The sequence below is a fragment of the Polypterus senegalus genome, chromosome 2 (assembly GCF_016835505.1).
Source record: "Polypterus senegalus isolate Bchr_013 chromosome 2, ASM1683550v1, whole genome shotgun sequence".
Taxonomy (NCBI): domain Eukaryota; kingdom Metazoa; phylum Chordata; class Cladistia; order Polypteriformes; family Polypteridae; genus Polypterus; species Polypterus senegalus.
In genome coordinates this window covers 10699962-10714322 of record NC_053155.1, presented here as the reverse complement: position 1 = coordinate 10714322, position 14361 = coordinate 10699962, and the positions used below count along the sequence as shown (strand labels likewise).

Sequence of the window (14361 nt, the reverse complement as noted above, 5' to 3'; positions counted from 1 at the left end):
CTGTTTCTTCACTAGTTTTGCATTTGGCTACAGTCAGTGTCACTACTGGTAGCATGAGGCGATACCTGGACCCTACAGAGGTTGCACAGGTAGTCCAACTTCTCCAGGATGGCACATCAATACGTGTCATTGCCAGAAGGTTTGCTGTGTCTCCCTGCACAGTCTCAAGGGCATGGAGGAGATTCTAGGAGACAAGCAGTTACTCTAGGAGAGCTGGAGAGGGCCATAGAAGGTCCATAACCCATCAGCAGGACCAGTATCTGCTCCTTTGGGCAAGGAGGAACAGGATGAGCACTGCCAGAGCCCTACAAAATGACCTCCAGCAGGCCACTGGTGTGAATGTCTCTGACCAAACAACCAGAAAGACTTCATGAGGGTGACCCAAGGGCCCCATGTCCTCTAATGGGCCCTGAGCTCACTGCCCAGCAGCATGCAGCTCGATTGGCATTCGCCATAGAATACCAGAATTGGCAGATGCACCACTGGTGCCCTGTGCTTTTACAGATGAGAGCAGGTTCACCCTGAGCACGTGACAGAAGTGAAAGGGTCTGGAGAAGCCATGGAGAACATTATGCTGCCTGTAACATCATTCAGCATGAGCAGTTTGGTGGTGGGTTAATGATTGTCTGGGGAGGCATATCCATGGAGGGTCACACAGACCGCTACAGGCTTGACAAAGGCACCTTGGCTGCCATTAGGTATCAGGATGAAATCCTTGGACCCATTGTCAGACCCTATGCTGGTACAGTGGCTCCTGGTGCACGACAATTCCTGGCCTCATGTGGTGAGAGTATGCAGGCAGTTCCTGGAGGATGAAGGAATTGATACCATTGACTGGCCACCACACTTTCCTGACCTAAATCCAATAGAACACCTCTGGGACATTATGTTTTGGTCCATCCAATGCCACCAGGTTGCACCTCAGACTGTCCAGGAGCTCAGTGATGCCCTGGTCCAGATCTGGGAGGAGATCCCCACAACACCATCTGTCATCTCATTAGAAGCATGCACCGATGTTGTCAGGCATGTATACAAGAACACAGGGGCCATACAAAGTGCTGCGTACAATTTGAGTTGCTGCAATTAAATTTTGGCAAAATGGACTAGCCTGCCACATCATTTTTCACTCTGATTTTTGGGGCGTCTTTGAATTCAGGGCTCTGTAGGTTGATCATTTTCATTTCCATCAAGCGATGTGGCATCCTTTCGTTCCTAACACATTACCCAGTCTATATCAGTATAGATATCCAGGAGGATTTCTTTTTCCCATTGAGATCTGATGTGTTTTCAAAGTGTTCCTTTAATTTTTTGAGCAGTTTTATATATATATATATATATATATATATATATATATATATATATATATATATTTTAATCTTACTGTGCCATCTCCATCTTCTTGTTCCTCCAGGTGATGAGGGAGTGGGAAGAGGCAGAGCGACAGGCCAAGAACCTGCCACGTGCCGACAAGAAGGCCGTCATCCAGGTGAGTTCAGGAGTGGCGGGCAACGCCGGGAGCAAAGACGACGACACAAATCCAGCTTGAAACTGCTGATGATGAAATCTGTTAATATTGCAAGTATGAAAAGCGAAGGTGGGACCTCGGCGGACAATGTGACGTGTTGGCTTTAAAGTGACCCTCACTGTGTAATGAGACTGCTTGCCGTGAAGGAGAATCGGATTGAAGACCAAAGTAAAGTGACCAGTTTATCAGTTCATGGCCGCTAGACTTTCGAGTGACAGAGCGGTGGGCACATCCTCCGAGGCCCATTCAAGCAAGCTGCACGTGGGCTGCGGCTCATGAACCCCCACTGAGCATGACAGGTGACCCAAGAACACTTGAGGCCTTCTCGAGGCTCTGACTCTGCTGTGCATCCCATAGTGTCCAGTAGGGTGCGTTGCTGCAAGCCAGCTGGCACCTGCTTTACCAGATTGACATTTTTGTTTGGGCCCATGGGCTGTGATACATCAGGCCCCAGCACACATGCTCCCAGAGTTGGGAGGAGTATTGGCACCTCTAATTTCCAGGTCATGGTCCTCTTGTAGCACCCCCTAGTGGAGGAGTTCAAGTAAATGGAGGGCACTGGTCAGTCGGCTGGAAGCAGAGGGCTTGATTCATTGATCATCATTCAGCCAGACAACTGAGTGTGCTTATCCAGAATAAGGTGGGCATGTGTCATCAGCCACAAGAATGTCCCCAGGGGTTCAAGTGTCCAGAATGAGGTTACAATTCAGGCTGTGGACCTTCTGGCCTTTGACAGGTTAAGTGCCTCCATGTTGAAGTGTGTCCTCTTGAGATTGAGAGTGGCCAGTAAATACCAAGCAAGTCAGGGTGAGTATAGGGGGTGCAGACCCAGGGCTCGTATCTGTCATCTGGTGGGTATAGTGGCCAGCTGGGCACGAGGCCAAAGTGACCCACATGTGTACAGGCAGATGGCGAGTGAATGTCCAGGTCCATATGCCCCTTATTTTGTTTTGTGGTGCCAGTCATCACATGGAAACAGTATTGTTGGGGTCGTCATAAGATGGAAAGCCCCTAACGGGAGCAGCCAAGGGAAGCAGTAGTTGAGGTCATCATAAAACCAATAAGGCGTCCTTTGTCCCATTTCAGGAAAGGGCACAGGTGGCATCAGTCACAGGCTTGCTGGCCGGCTGCAGAAATCTACTTGAATAACAAAGAGTAGGATGCCAGTCTCGTGGGCACACTGGGCCTCATTTACTGATGTGTTTTTTTTTTTTTTGTTCCCTTTATTATGGCAGCACTTCCAAGAAAAGGTCGAGACACTGGAGCAGGAGGCCGCCAGCGAGCGGCAGCAGCTGGTGGAGACCCACATGGCCCGCGTGGAAGCGATGCTGAACGACCGCCGACGGATTGCCCTCGAGAACTACCTGACCGCACTGCAGGCCGAGCCCCCCAAGGTAAGGCGGCTGTACCAGCGTGGATGTGTGTGTGTCATCGGCCAGACTTGGACTTTTTTTTTGTTTTGTCATTTCATTCAGAACGCTACGTCTGGCCGGCCACCATGCTGTCTTGACTCCATTCTGTGTTTCCCACCACCCAACCTCCTCTTGATACTTGGCCAGCATCCTTGAACCACACGTCTGCCTCAGTTCTTTACCATCTTCTCTGCTCTTACTCTTCAGACATGGGCCTGTAATCTCTACGTGTTGTCTCGGTGACTCTTCTCCATGTTGGAAGTCATCAGGCGGCGTCTCTTTACTCTGAGCCTGGTCTGCATGGCGTGCGTGTCTTCTGTCCATCTGTCGTTCAGGCAGTGACTGCCATGACTTTGTTCTTTGTCTGCAGTCCCCCTGTCTTTACTCATTCAGCCTTTGGTGCATCTCTCCTACCTGCTCGTACTGCAGGTGGGTGGTCCCTTGGTGCTCGGGCTGCGTCTCACCACTTTCCCCCCAATGCTAATATCACTTGGGTCTCCTGTACCCCATAAAGCTGGTCGGCCTCTGTCCTCAAGTCAAACTCACTCCTGTCTTCACCTTACTCTACGTGGACCTGTGCAACTGTGGCCAAAAGTTTGGAGAAGGATCCAAGTGTTGGTGTTCACCCGGTGTGCGTCTTCAGTGTTTTCAGATCTTCGTGTCTGATGTTTCTCTGGTAGACTGAAGTAGAATTACTAGGAGTTCAGAAGTTTCAGAGGCTTTCATTGATAATGACATGAAGTTGATGCCCAGAGTCCATATTTGCAGTGTTGGCCCTTCTTTCTTTTTCAATTGGCCCTGGCAGGCTGGCAATCAAATTTTGGACCCAGTCCTGACTGATGGCAGCTGCCCATTCTTACAGAATCAGAATCGGTGGGTTTTTGCTTGCCCACCCGCCTCTTGAGGATTCTCAGTGGCATTAAGCAGCATTAAAGACAACCCCATCCCGGGGGGCAAAGCAGTACACTGGGACCCCTACCTACACAACATACATAGAGTAGCGTGGGTGCCCACAGGTAACTGACCAGAGTGCCCATGCATTAAGACAGTCCGGGGAGTTTGGGTCCCATTCTTTATTCATGGCACGGGATCAGGGGGCACCGCCCGGGCAGAGCTTGCTCAGGGATGGCAGGAGGCAAAGACTTGGTTGGTGTCAAGAATGGCAGCAAAGAAGCCATCCAGGACAGACTGATATTCTGGCATTGGACTGCTGGGGTCAAGTCATTGTCTCTGATGAATCCCCTTTCCAATTGTTTGGGACGTCCAGAAAAAAAGAAAAGGTTAGCGGCACTACCATCAGTCCTATGTCACGCCAACAGTAAAGCATCCTGAGACCACTCATGCCAGCCAAGGGAGTGCAGGGCTCACTCACAATTTGGCCTCAGAACACAGTCATGAATAAAGAATGGCACCCAAACATCCTTCGAGAGCAACTCCTGCCAACCATCCAAGAACAGCTTGGTGACCAACAATGAACAATCCAGCATGACGGAGCACCGGGCCATAAGGCCAAAGTGACAACTAAGTGGCTCGGGGAACAGGACAACGAAATTAGGGGGTCCAAGGACAGGAAACTCCCCAGACTGTCTTAATGCATGGGCACACTGGGCAGTTCTCCACCATAAGGCCCCCATGCTAATCTATGGATGTTGTGACTTGCTGAGTGGTTGTGTAGGTAGGGGGGTCCAGTGCACTGCTTTTGCAATGGGGGGTCTATAATGCTGTCAAGATAGCCCTGCTTAATCCCACTGAGAATCCTCAAGAGGCGGGTGGGCTAACAAAAACCCACCAATTCTGATTCTGCAAGAATGGGCAGCTGCCATCAGTCAGTTGATTGCCAGGCTGCCAGGGCCAACACTGCAAATATGGACTCTGGGCCTCAACTTCATGTCATTGTCACTCAAAGCCTTTGAAACTTCTGAACTGCTCGTCATTCTACTTCAGTCTGCCAGAGAAACATCAGACACAAAGATCTAAAGAGACGCAGACTTGGTGAACACCAACACTTGGGTCCTTCTCCAAACGTTTGGCCACAACTGTAGTCTCCACAGTTGGTCTTTTGCTGCTGTGTCTCTATGAATCCAGTTGATGCTGTAGTGATGCCACTTCAGTTGAAACCCCATCTCTTGTTTCGTGTGGCTTCTGCCCAGTGAGACTCCCAAGGTGTCTTTTCTGTGTTCCTGTCCTTTCATAAACCTTATCTGCAGGTGGCCCCTCATCATGAATTCTCCTTCAGTGTGTTTTCTTTCTGCTTGACCAGAGAGCATGGACGTGTCTCTTCCATATTGTGGGGTCTTCTTCTGTCTCTCTACACGACTACTTTGGTCTTATGTGTGTTTCATTCTTAAGCGCTGGGGTGACCTTTGCATTACAGCCTGTTTTGTTTCTTATGCTCTTGACATATTCAACCTGTGGGTTTCTCCTCCTTCAGCCTGTCTACTTCATATGCTTCTTGTGGGACTCCGCGCTCTCCAGATTTTCTCTCCGCTAGTTTCTCATTGTGTGTCCCATCTCCGTTTTCTAAGCGTGTAAGCTGAGGCAGGTCCACAAAGGTGTGCTTCTCTTCCATCTCCATCTCCTTGTACTTCAGGTGGCTTCTCTAATTCCTGTGTTCATTGCATGCTGGTCGCTCTTCTCTACTCGTTTGGCCTTGAGAGACATCTAGTCTGTCAGCTCCTACTTAAAGGGGTTATCCGGTGGTCCCCGGGCCGCGTTTCTTCTCTGTTCCTCTGCTAATGGTGTGTGTCTTTCCTGTACCATGGTAGAGTCTCTTACGAGACTTTGTCGTCCTCGCTCCTCTCTGCTCCTTCTGCGTTCTACTCCTAGGCTTTGGATTTGGGCCGTACTTCACCTCAGTTGGCATGTCTATGAGAGTCTTCTCTGTGTTCTGAGCCTACAAGCTGAGCCAGGTCTGCCTCTTCTGTTCACATGGTTGTTTGTTGGTCTCCGGGTTGTTTTTCCTCCATTCTTCACATATTAACATGTCGCATGTGTCTCTTGCACTATGGGCCCCGTATGTGGATGGACTCTCTGTCCTCGATCCACAAGTAGGCCTCAGCTCCTCTCCACTCCTTCTGCTCATGACTCTTCCGATGTTGGTCTGTACCCTCCATACTTCATCTTGGCTGGCATCTCTGTGCGTGACTCTCCTCCATGTTCTGAGTCATCAGGTTGTGTCCAGTTACCCCGAGGCCTGGTCTGCGTTGTGCGAGTCTCTCTCTTGTCTTCTGGAGGTGGCGTTTCCTTACTCATTCGACCTTCAGTGCATCTCCTCTCTTCGCTGGTGGTTGCCAGTTGATCTCCAGGCCGCGTCTCTCCACTCGTACCCTTGCTAACATCACGCGTGTCTCCTGTGCCATAACCCCATCGGTAGAGTCTCTCGCCCAAAGTAGACCCCCCGTCCTCTCCACTCTTTTTGCTTTCTACTCTTACCCTTTGGAGATGGGCCTGTACCCCCCATATTTCGTCTCCGCTGGTGTGCCCGTGTGACTCTCCTCCATGTTCTAAGCCTGCAGGTTGCGTCTCTTTACTCTGAGCCATGACAGGATAGTGGTCCGCTCACACTGTATGTGGTCGACTGCTGGTCTCCAGGCTGTGTCTCCCCACATTACCTTTGCTAACATTCGGTGTGTCTCCTGTAGAATAGCCCCATCGGTAGAGTCTCCGTCTACAAGTCGATCTCACTCCCCTCTGCTCTTTCTACGTTCTACTCCTGGGTTTGGATTTGGGCTGCATTTCACCTCAGTTGGCATGTCTGTGCGAGTCTTCTCCATGTTCTGAGTCATCAGGTTGTGTCCAATTACCCTGAGCCTGGACTACGTTGTGCAAGTGGTCTCTCTTCTCTTCACACTTCTTCAGGTAGCATCTCTTGTTTTCTGGAGGTGGCGTTTCCTTACTCATTCGACCTTCAATGCATCTCCTCTCTCCGCTGGTGGTCACTTGTTACTCTCCAGGCTGTGTCTCCCCACATTTTCCTTGCTAATGCCCGGCGTGTCTTTCGATAGCAGAACCCCATCGGTAGAGTCTCCATCGACAAGTCGACCTCAGTCCTCTCTGCTCTTTCTGCGTTCTACTCCTAGGCTTTCGATTTGGGCCATATTTCACCTCATTTGGCATATCTGTGTGAGTCTTCTCCATGTTCTGAGCTTACGGGCTGAGCCTGGTTGTGAGTCTCTTCTGTTCAAGTGGTTGTTTGTTGCTTTTTCCTGTATGTGGACTCTCTCTGTCCTCGATCCACAGGTAGGCCTCAGTTCCTCTCCACTCTTTCTGCTTTCTACCCTGACTCTTCAGACGTTGGTCTCTACTCTCCATATTTCATCTCGGCTGCCATCTCTGTGCGTGACTCTCCTCCATGTTGCAAGTCATCAGGTTGTGTCCATTTACCCTGAGGCCTGGTCTACGTTGTGCAAATCTCTTCAGTCTTCAAGTAGCTTCTCTCGTTATCTGGAGGTGGCGTTTCCTTACTCAGTCGACCTTCAGCGCATCTCCTCTCTCTACTGGTGGTTGCCTGTTGCTCTCCAGGCCACGTCTCTCCACTCGTACCCTTGCTAACATCATGCGTGTGTCCTGTGCCATAACCCCGTCAGTAGTCTCTCACCCAAAGTACACCTCCATCCTCTCGACTCTTTCTGCTTTCCGTTCTTACCCTTCGGAGATGGGCCTGTACTCCCCATATTTCATCTCTGCTGGCAAGTCCATGTGACTCTCCACCATATTCTAGGCCTGCAGGTCGCGTCTCTTTACTCTGAGCCACGTCGGGATGGTTGCTAATACAGTAGGCGGTTTGTCCAGGCTGCATCTCCCCAAGTTTCCCTTGCTTACATCCTGTGTGTCTCCTGTGCCATAACTCCATCTGTAGAGTCTCGGTCTTCCGCTGGTTCTGCTCCTCTACTCGTAATCTTCAGACATGGACCTATAATCTGCAGATTTCATCTCATCTGACAGCTCTTTTGTGAATCGTCTCCATTTCCTAAGTGCAATGGCTGTGCTTTTTTTTTACTCTGAACCCTGAATTTCAAAAACGGGGGGCTATGGTAATCTAAAACTCCAAATACAAGACCACCAAACAAGCTGGAGCAAAAAGCAAAGTGAGGCCTTCCTCGTGGATTACGTAGGCCCTTGGTGGCCCCAGCTGCAGTGTTGGGGGGCCCCGCCCCCTCGGGCTCACTCTATGACTAACACAATGAAAGACATTACAATCATTATGTATGTTTTGTGGGAATTAACAAATTTGTTAACTTAAAACTGGAACGTTATTAACAAAAAGTAACAAAAGAAAACAAGTCACAAACCATTTGTTTTGGAGTTTTTCAAACCGTGTTGACATCTTACACCTTTTTTTTTTTTTTTTGGTTTTTTAACATTTTCAGGCTCTCCTTGGTGGTTTGATTTGAAAACAAAATGAGCGTAAACTGCACGAGTTTCAAATCGAAATGAAATCCTCCTTCAGTGCCACTCTATTTCATTATTCTTAACCAAGACTAGTAGCCCAGCCACATTTTTCCGAGTTTGAACTGTTCACCGTTAAAAGGACAAAATCGCCACAGCAGTTTCTTATATCCTGCCCCCTCTGGTGGACAACTTCAGTATTGCTGTCTCTTTGGCGAATTTAGTTTTTTTTCATTAGATAGATTTCATTAATCCCATGGGGAAATTTGGAATATTGTTCAATAAGCTAAACGGCTAACCATTAGTGTACTCTGATTGGCTTATAAACCGTTTCTTTAACAAACTTAATTTATTTAATGTATTGAACTTAAGTCATTTATTTTGACCAGTATTATCATAGCAGGACCTCGTGCTGTCCTGTATTTTCAGTACTCGTTACATAAAATGTACCCTTTTATTTGTTTTGTTTTTTTTTTGTGATTTCGCATTTTAAATGCTAACATTAATTTTATTTTAATTTTTTTTTATTTTTATTACAATTTAATTTAATATTGTTTCTTTGTATCAGTATACTGCTGCTGGATTATGTGAATTTCCCCTTGGGATTAATAAAGTATCTATCTATCTATCTATCTATCTATTATATAGTGCCTTCTATCTATCTATCTATCTATCTATCTATCTATCTATCTATTATATAGTGCCTTTCATATCTATCTATCTATCTATCTATCTATCTATCTATCATATAGTGCCTTTCATATCTATCTATCTATCTATTATATAGTGCCTTTCACTCTCTATCTATCTATTATATAGTGCCTTTCATATCTATCTATCTATCATATAGTGCCTTTCTATCTATCTATCTATTATATAGTGCCTTTCTATCTATCTATCTATTATATAGTGCCTTTCACTCTCTATCTATCTATTATATAGTGCCTTTAACTCTCTATCTATCTATCTATTATATAGTGCCTTTCACTCTCTATCTATCTATCTATCTATTATATAGTGCCTTTCATATCTATCTATCTATCTCTCTATTATATAGTGCCTTTCTATCTATCTATCTATCTATTATATAGTGCCTTTCATATCTATCTATCTATCTATTATATAGTGCCTTTCTATCTATCTATTATATAGTGCCTTTCATATCTATCTATCTATTTTGGGGAGAGTTGTAATTCAGAAAAATAAATGTAGAAATCCCGTCGGGTGATTACACGTTAAATGAGTTTTCGGGGGTCTTAGAAAACATTATGACCCTAAATTGAAATAAAATCTATACGGTAATCTTAACAGCAGTATAATTCAGCCAGGATTTGACATTAATGGACCCATCCCTTCGGAAAGTCAGCAAGCTCAGCGAAACGGAGGCGATCAATTCTGCCGCGCTATCAACATTACCAGGCGGGAAATGTGTGGGGGGGGGGGGCTTCGACCAAATTAATAAAAGAAAAGAAAGAAAAGGGGGAGTTGAGTTGTGGGCCTTGAGTCAGGGTGGAGGGACGTTCCGGTAAATTGAAGTGCAGAGAGAGGAGCAGCTTATTAAAACAGATGTATGGACGCACATTTTAGGGAAGATCAAACATAATGAGATAAAGACGAGGTTAAAAACGCATTACGGCCCTTAAACACACGAGTTGCGAATGTCTGACGTTGGCTGTTGTGTCGTCTCCTTGTGCACCTCCTTCACTCCTCCTCTGTTCTCCCCGGTTAGCGAGTCGTGCCTGCACCTCTCTTGGTCTCCACAGAGTATCGAGACACGAGGCTTCGGTCAAGCGGCGGCTTATCACGATGGCGCCTCTCGTTTGTGAAGAACCCGATGCGTGTGTCTGCACATTGGAGCAAGTCCGGCCTTCCTTCCTTGTGTGTGGATCAGAGGGTGTCTTTAATCTCGGGGGCTTAGTTGGCAAATGGCTTCGGTCAGATGTGAGCAAGTAACGTCAGGGCCAGGAAGCGCCTTACAGTTCTATAAACCATTAAAAACGTCCACACCAGAAGACAGGGACGCAACCAACAATCGACAAGCAACAGAACGATACACGTCTTGAGTGGACCTTTGAACGTCTCACTGGAACGAGCCTAACGCAGGACCAGGGGGGCCGCTGTTACACAATCGGAGAATCAGTCTGTTGTGTGCTACACAGAGGAGACCCTGCAGCTCCGGTCAGTCGTGTTTTCATCCTGTCAGGACCACTTCTGTCCTCCGTGTGTTTCCTTCTCATGGTCCCCTGCATTTTTTTTTTTTTTCTCTTCCTGATGTTGTGTGACTTGAGGTAGAAGACTATGGGTGGTCTCCCCTCCTTCAGCTTGTCTACTTCATATGCTTAGTGTGGGGCCACAGGCCTGCGCTCTCCAGATTGTGTCTCTGCTAGTTTCTCGATGTGAGTCTTCTCCATTTCCTAAGCCTGAAGGCTGAGCCGGGTCTTCATGGTGTGTCTGCGTGTCTTCCATTTGTTTGAACTTCGGGTAGCGTCTCTCATTTCTGAGGACTTTATCTGTAGGCCACTCTCTCTTTTTTTACTGATTTGTTTATCAGTGTGTCTCTTCTGTTTGCTCCCACCGTTGTTTGTTGGTCTCCAGGCCACATCTCTCCACTGTTCCCTTTCTAACGTTATGTGTATCTCAGGTAACCATAACCCAATCGTCTGGTAGCAGACTAAACCCTCCGTCCTCTCCGCTCTTTTGCTTCCGTACACTTAGTCGTTGGACATGGAGCTGTGATCTTCAGATTTCATCTCAGCTGGCATCTCTGTGCGACTCCTGGCCATGTTCTACAGCTGCAGGCCGTGTCTCTTCACTCTGAGCCAAGTTTGCATGTTGTGTGTCTCTTCTGTCCACTCGTACTTCAGGTAGCATCTCTCGTTTCTGATGTCAGCTTTGAGCTCATCCCACTTGTGGTGCGTCTGCTCTTTGTCTTCAGCTCATCTCTCAAAGTGTTCTTACGAATACTCAGTAGGCTGGTGGTATCTCTTTGTACTTTGTCTATCCAAAGTCTTCCTCTCCTTTAAGTAATTGGCATACAGTCAGCCCACCCGCAGGTCTCCTTGTATCTGATTGGTCCATCAGCCGTATCCACTTTGAGCTCATCCCACTTGTGGTGCGTCTGCTCTTTGTCTTCAGCTCATCTCTCAAAGTGTTCTTACAAATACTCTCTTTGTTCTTCACCTACTCCAGGTGTCTCTTCCCTTTTAGTAAGTGCCACTCAGTCGGCTGCTCTTTATCTTTCATCTCCGTATGTCCAGGTCGTCTCGTTCTCCTTCATGCTAATTCTTTTGAGTCGTCGTCGTCTTCTCTCTTGACTGATCTGCCAACTGGGCCCATGTGGTGTGTCCTCCTCACTGTCCTTTGTCTTCAGCCCCTTTATTTTGCAACACTCTGTGGGCTGATGGGGTCTCTCATCTCTTTGTATTTCATCAACACCAGGTGTCCCTTTCCTTTGAGTGCTTTCTGTCTCTTGTCCAAGTGGTGTCTACTTGTTTTAATCTTTTTTTCTTATTTCCAGCTGGTCTGTCGACTGTCTTTGTCCATTTTGCATGTGGTGCATCTTCTTCCCGTTCTTTGTATTTGTCCCGTCTCCCTCTCTCTCTGTGTATCTCTTTAACACACCGTAGGCTGATTCTTGGCTCCCTCCTCTTGGTACTTCATCTTCTCCGAGTGTTCCTTTTCATTTAGTGCTTGGCACACAGCAGTCTACTCCTCTTTCAGCTCTGCTTGTCCAGGTGGTGCAGTGCTCACCTCCTTCTAACTAATTCTCTACGGCGCCTTCCTCTTTGTCTCTGATTGGTCTGTTGGTCTTCACCTGTTCACTTGAAGCTCATTCTACATGGGGTGTTGTCTCCTGGCTGCTGTTCTTCATCCGCTTATTTTTCTCCATGTACCGTTTCAACGCTCGGTAGGCTGCTGGTTTCTCTGATCTTTTTTGCAGTTTGTCTGCTCCCACGTGTCCTTCTACCGTTTGGCCCACTGGTAGTTTACTTTTTGTCTTCGCGTCCTCCTGCCTTGGTGGTGCTCATCTCCTTTACTCCGAGTCTTTATTTCTGATCCTTGGGATGTCCTCGTCCACTTTGAGCTCATTCCACATGCAGTGTATCTCTTCTCTATTCTTTGTGTTCAGGCCGTCTCGATGTCGGTCTCCGTTTTTAATTCTCGGTAGGCTGCCGATGTCTCCTCACTCTTTGTACTTCATCTATTAAGTGTTGCTCTTTTTTTTTCCCCCAATATTTGGCACACAGTCGCTGTTCCTCTTCCTACTTCACTTTCCTAATGTGCAGGTTGTACCCGCCTGAGCTAAACTGGTCGTATATCAGATCTCTTGCTTCTGACTGGCCGGCCCACAGTTGGCGCCTTTCCTCTTATGGAGTCTCCGTTGTCATTCTGCACGCAGCGTGTCTCTGGTCTGTCTTGTGTCCTCGAGCCGTTTCCCTCTCTCTGTATCTGTTGTTCATCTTTAATGGGTGATATTTGTTGTCTTGTCCTGCTTGGATTCCTTGCTGCTCATTTATCTCCTTTTAGTACACAGTTAGCATGGTCACATGGTTGTGAATCTCCCCTTGGGATTAATAAAGCTAGCTATCTATCTATATAGTGCCTTTCACATCTATCTATCTATCTATCTATTTATCTATCATATAGTGCCTTTCACTCTATCTATCTATCATATAGTGCCTTTCACTCTATCTATCTATATAGTGCCTTTCATCTATCTATCTATCTATCTATCTATCTATCTATCTATCTATCTATCATATAGTGCCTTTCACTCTATCTATCTATCTATCATATAGTGCCTTTCACTCTATCTATCTATATAGTGCCTTTCACATCTATCTATCTATCTATCATATAGTGCCTATCACTCTATCTATCTATATAGTGCCATTCACTCTATCTATCTATATAGTGCCTTTCACATCTATCTATCTATCTATCTATATAGTGCCTTTCACATCTATCTATCTATCATATAGTGCCTTTCACTCTATCTATCTATATAGTGCCTTTCACATCTATCTATCTATCTATCTATCTATCTATCTATCTATCTATCTATCTATCTATCATATAGTGCCTTTCTATCTATCTATCTATCTATCTATCTATCTATATAGTGCCTTTCATATCTATCTATCTATCTATATAGTGCCTTTCATATCTATCTATCTATCTATGTATCTATATATCTATCTATCTATCTATCTATCTATCTATCTATATAGTGCCTTTCATATCTATCTATCTATCTATCTATCTATCTATCTATCTATCTATCTATCTATCCCTCCCTCCCCATCTGTGTCTAGTGGGTTTCTTGCTTCTGCCTGATGTGCAGGTTGTGCCATCCATTTTAAGCTCATGCCATTTCTGGTGTGTCTGTTCTTTGTCTTCAGCCCATCTGTCTCTCTCTTAACAACATTGTGTTGGCTGGTCGTTGTACTTTAAGTAATTGGCACACAGTCTGCTGCTTTTTCTCTTTTTTAGCTCCTCATATCCTTTATATTAATTCTTTGAGTCTTTTCCTTGAATCTGATTGGCCCGTCAGCTGTGTCGCCCCACTTTGAGCATATCTGATTGGTCCATTACCTGTGTGTGTATATGTCCATTATGAACGTATCTTATTGGTCCATCAGCTGTGCTTATCCACTTTGAGCTCATTACACGTGTGGTGCGTCTGTTCTTTATCTTCAGCCCATCTCTGTGTATGTTTTTAAGAGTCAGTAGGTTAGTGATCTCCCTCATCTCCTTGAACTTCCATCATTGTCTTCTCATCCTTTCTGTACTTGGCTCGCAGTGCACTCTTCTTTTTCTTTCAGCTCATCATCTCCCGGTGGTGCGTGTCTCCTTTTTACTTCTTCTCTATTGAGTCATTTTCTTGACCATGAAGGTGACATCAGCTGTGTGTGTGTCCACTTTGAGCTTATTCCACCTGTTGTTGTGTCAGTTCTTTGACTTCAGCCCGTCTCTCTATGCATCTTAACATTCAGTAGGCTGGTGGTCTCCCTTTGTACTTCATCTGCTCCAACT

The 14361-nt window shown here is 46.3% G+C and overlaps 1 protein-coding gene across 3 annotated transcripts in view; it reads left to right on the top strand.

Annotated features, from left to right (window-relative positions):
• Nucleotides 1-14361, top strand: part of LOC120522557 (amyloid-beta A4 protein-like) — a 97294-nt gene that overhangs the window by 62717 nt on the left and 20216 nt on the right. For all 3 annotated transcript variants that reach the window (XM_039743444.1, XM_039743442.1, XM_039743441.1), the window contains 2 exons: nt 1412-1486; nt 2761-2919. In XM_039743444.1, the coding sequence (XP_039599378.1) occupies nt 1412-1486; nt 2761-2919 (234 nt within the window). The remainder of the gene's footprint in view (nt 1-1411; nt 1487-2760; nt 2920-14361) is intronic.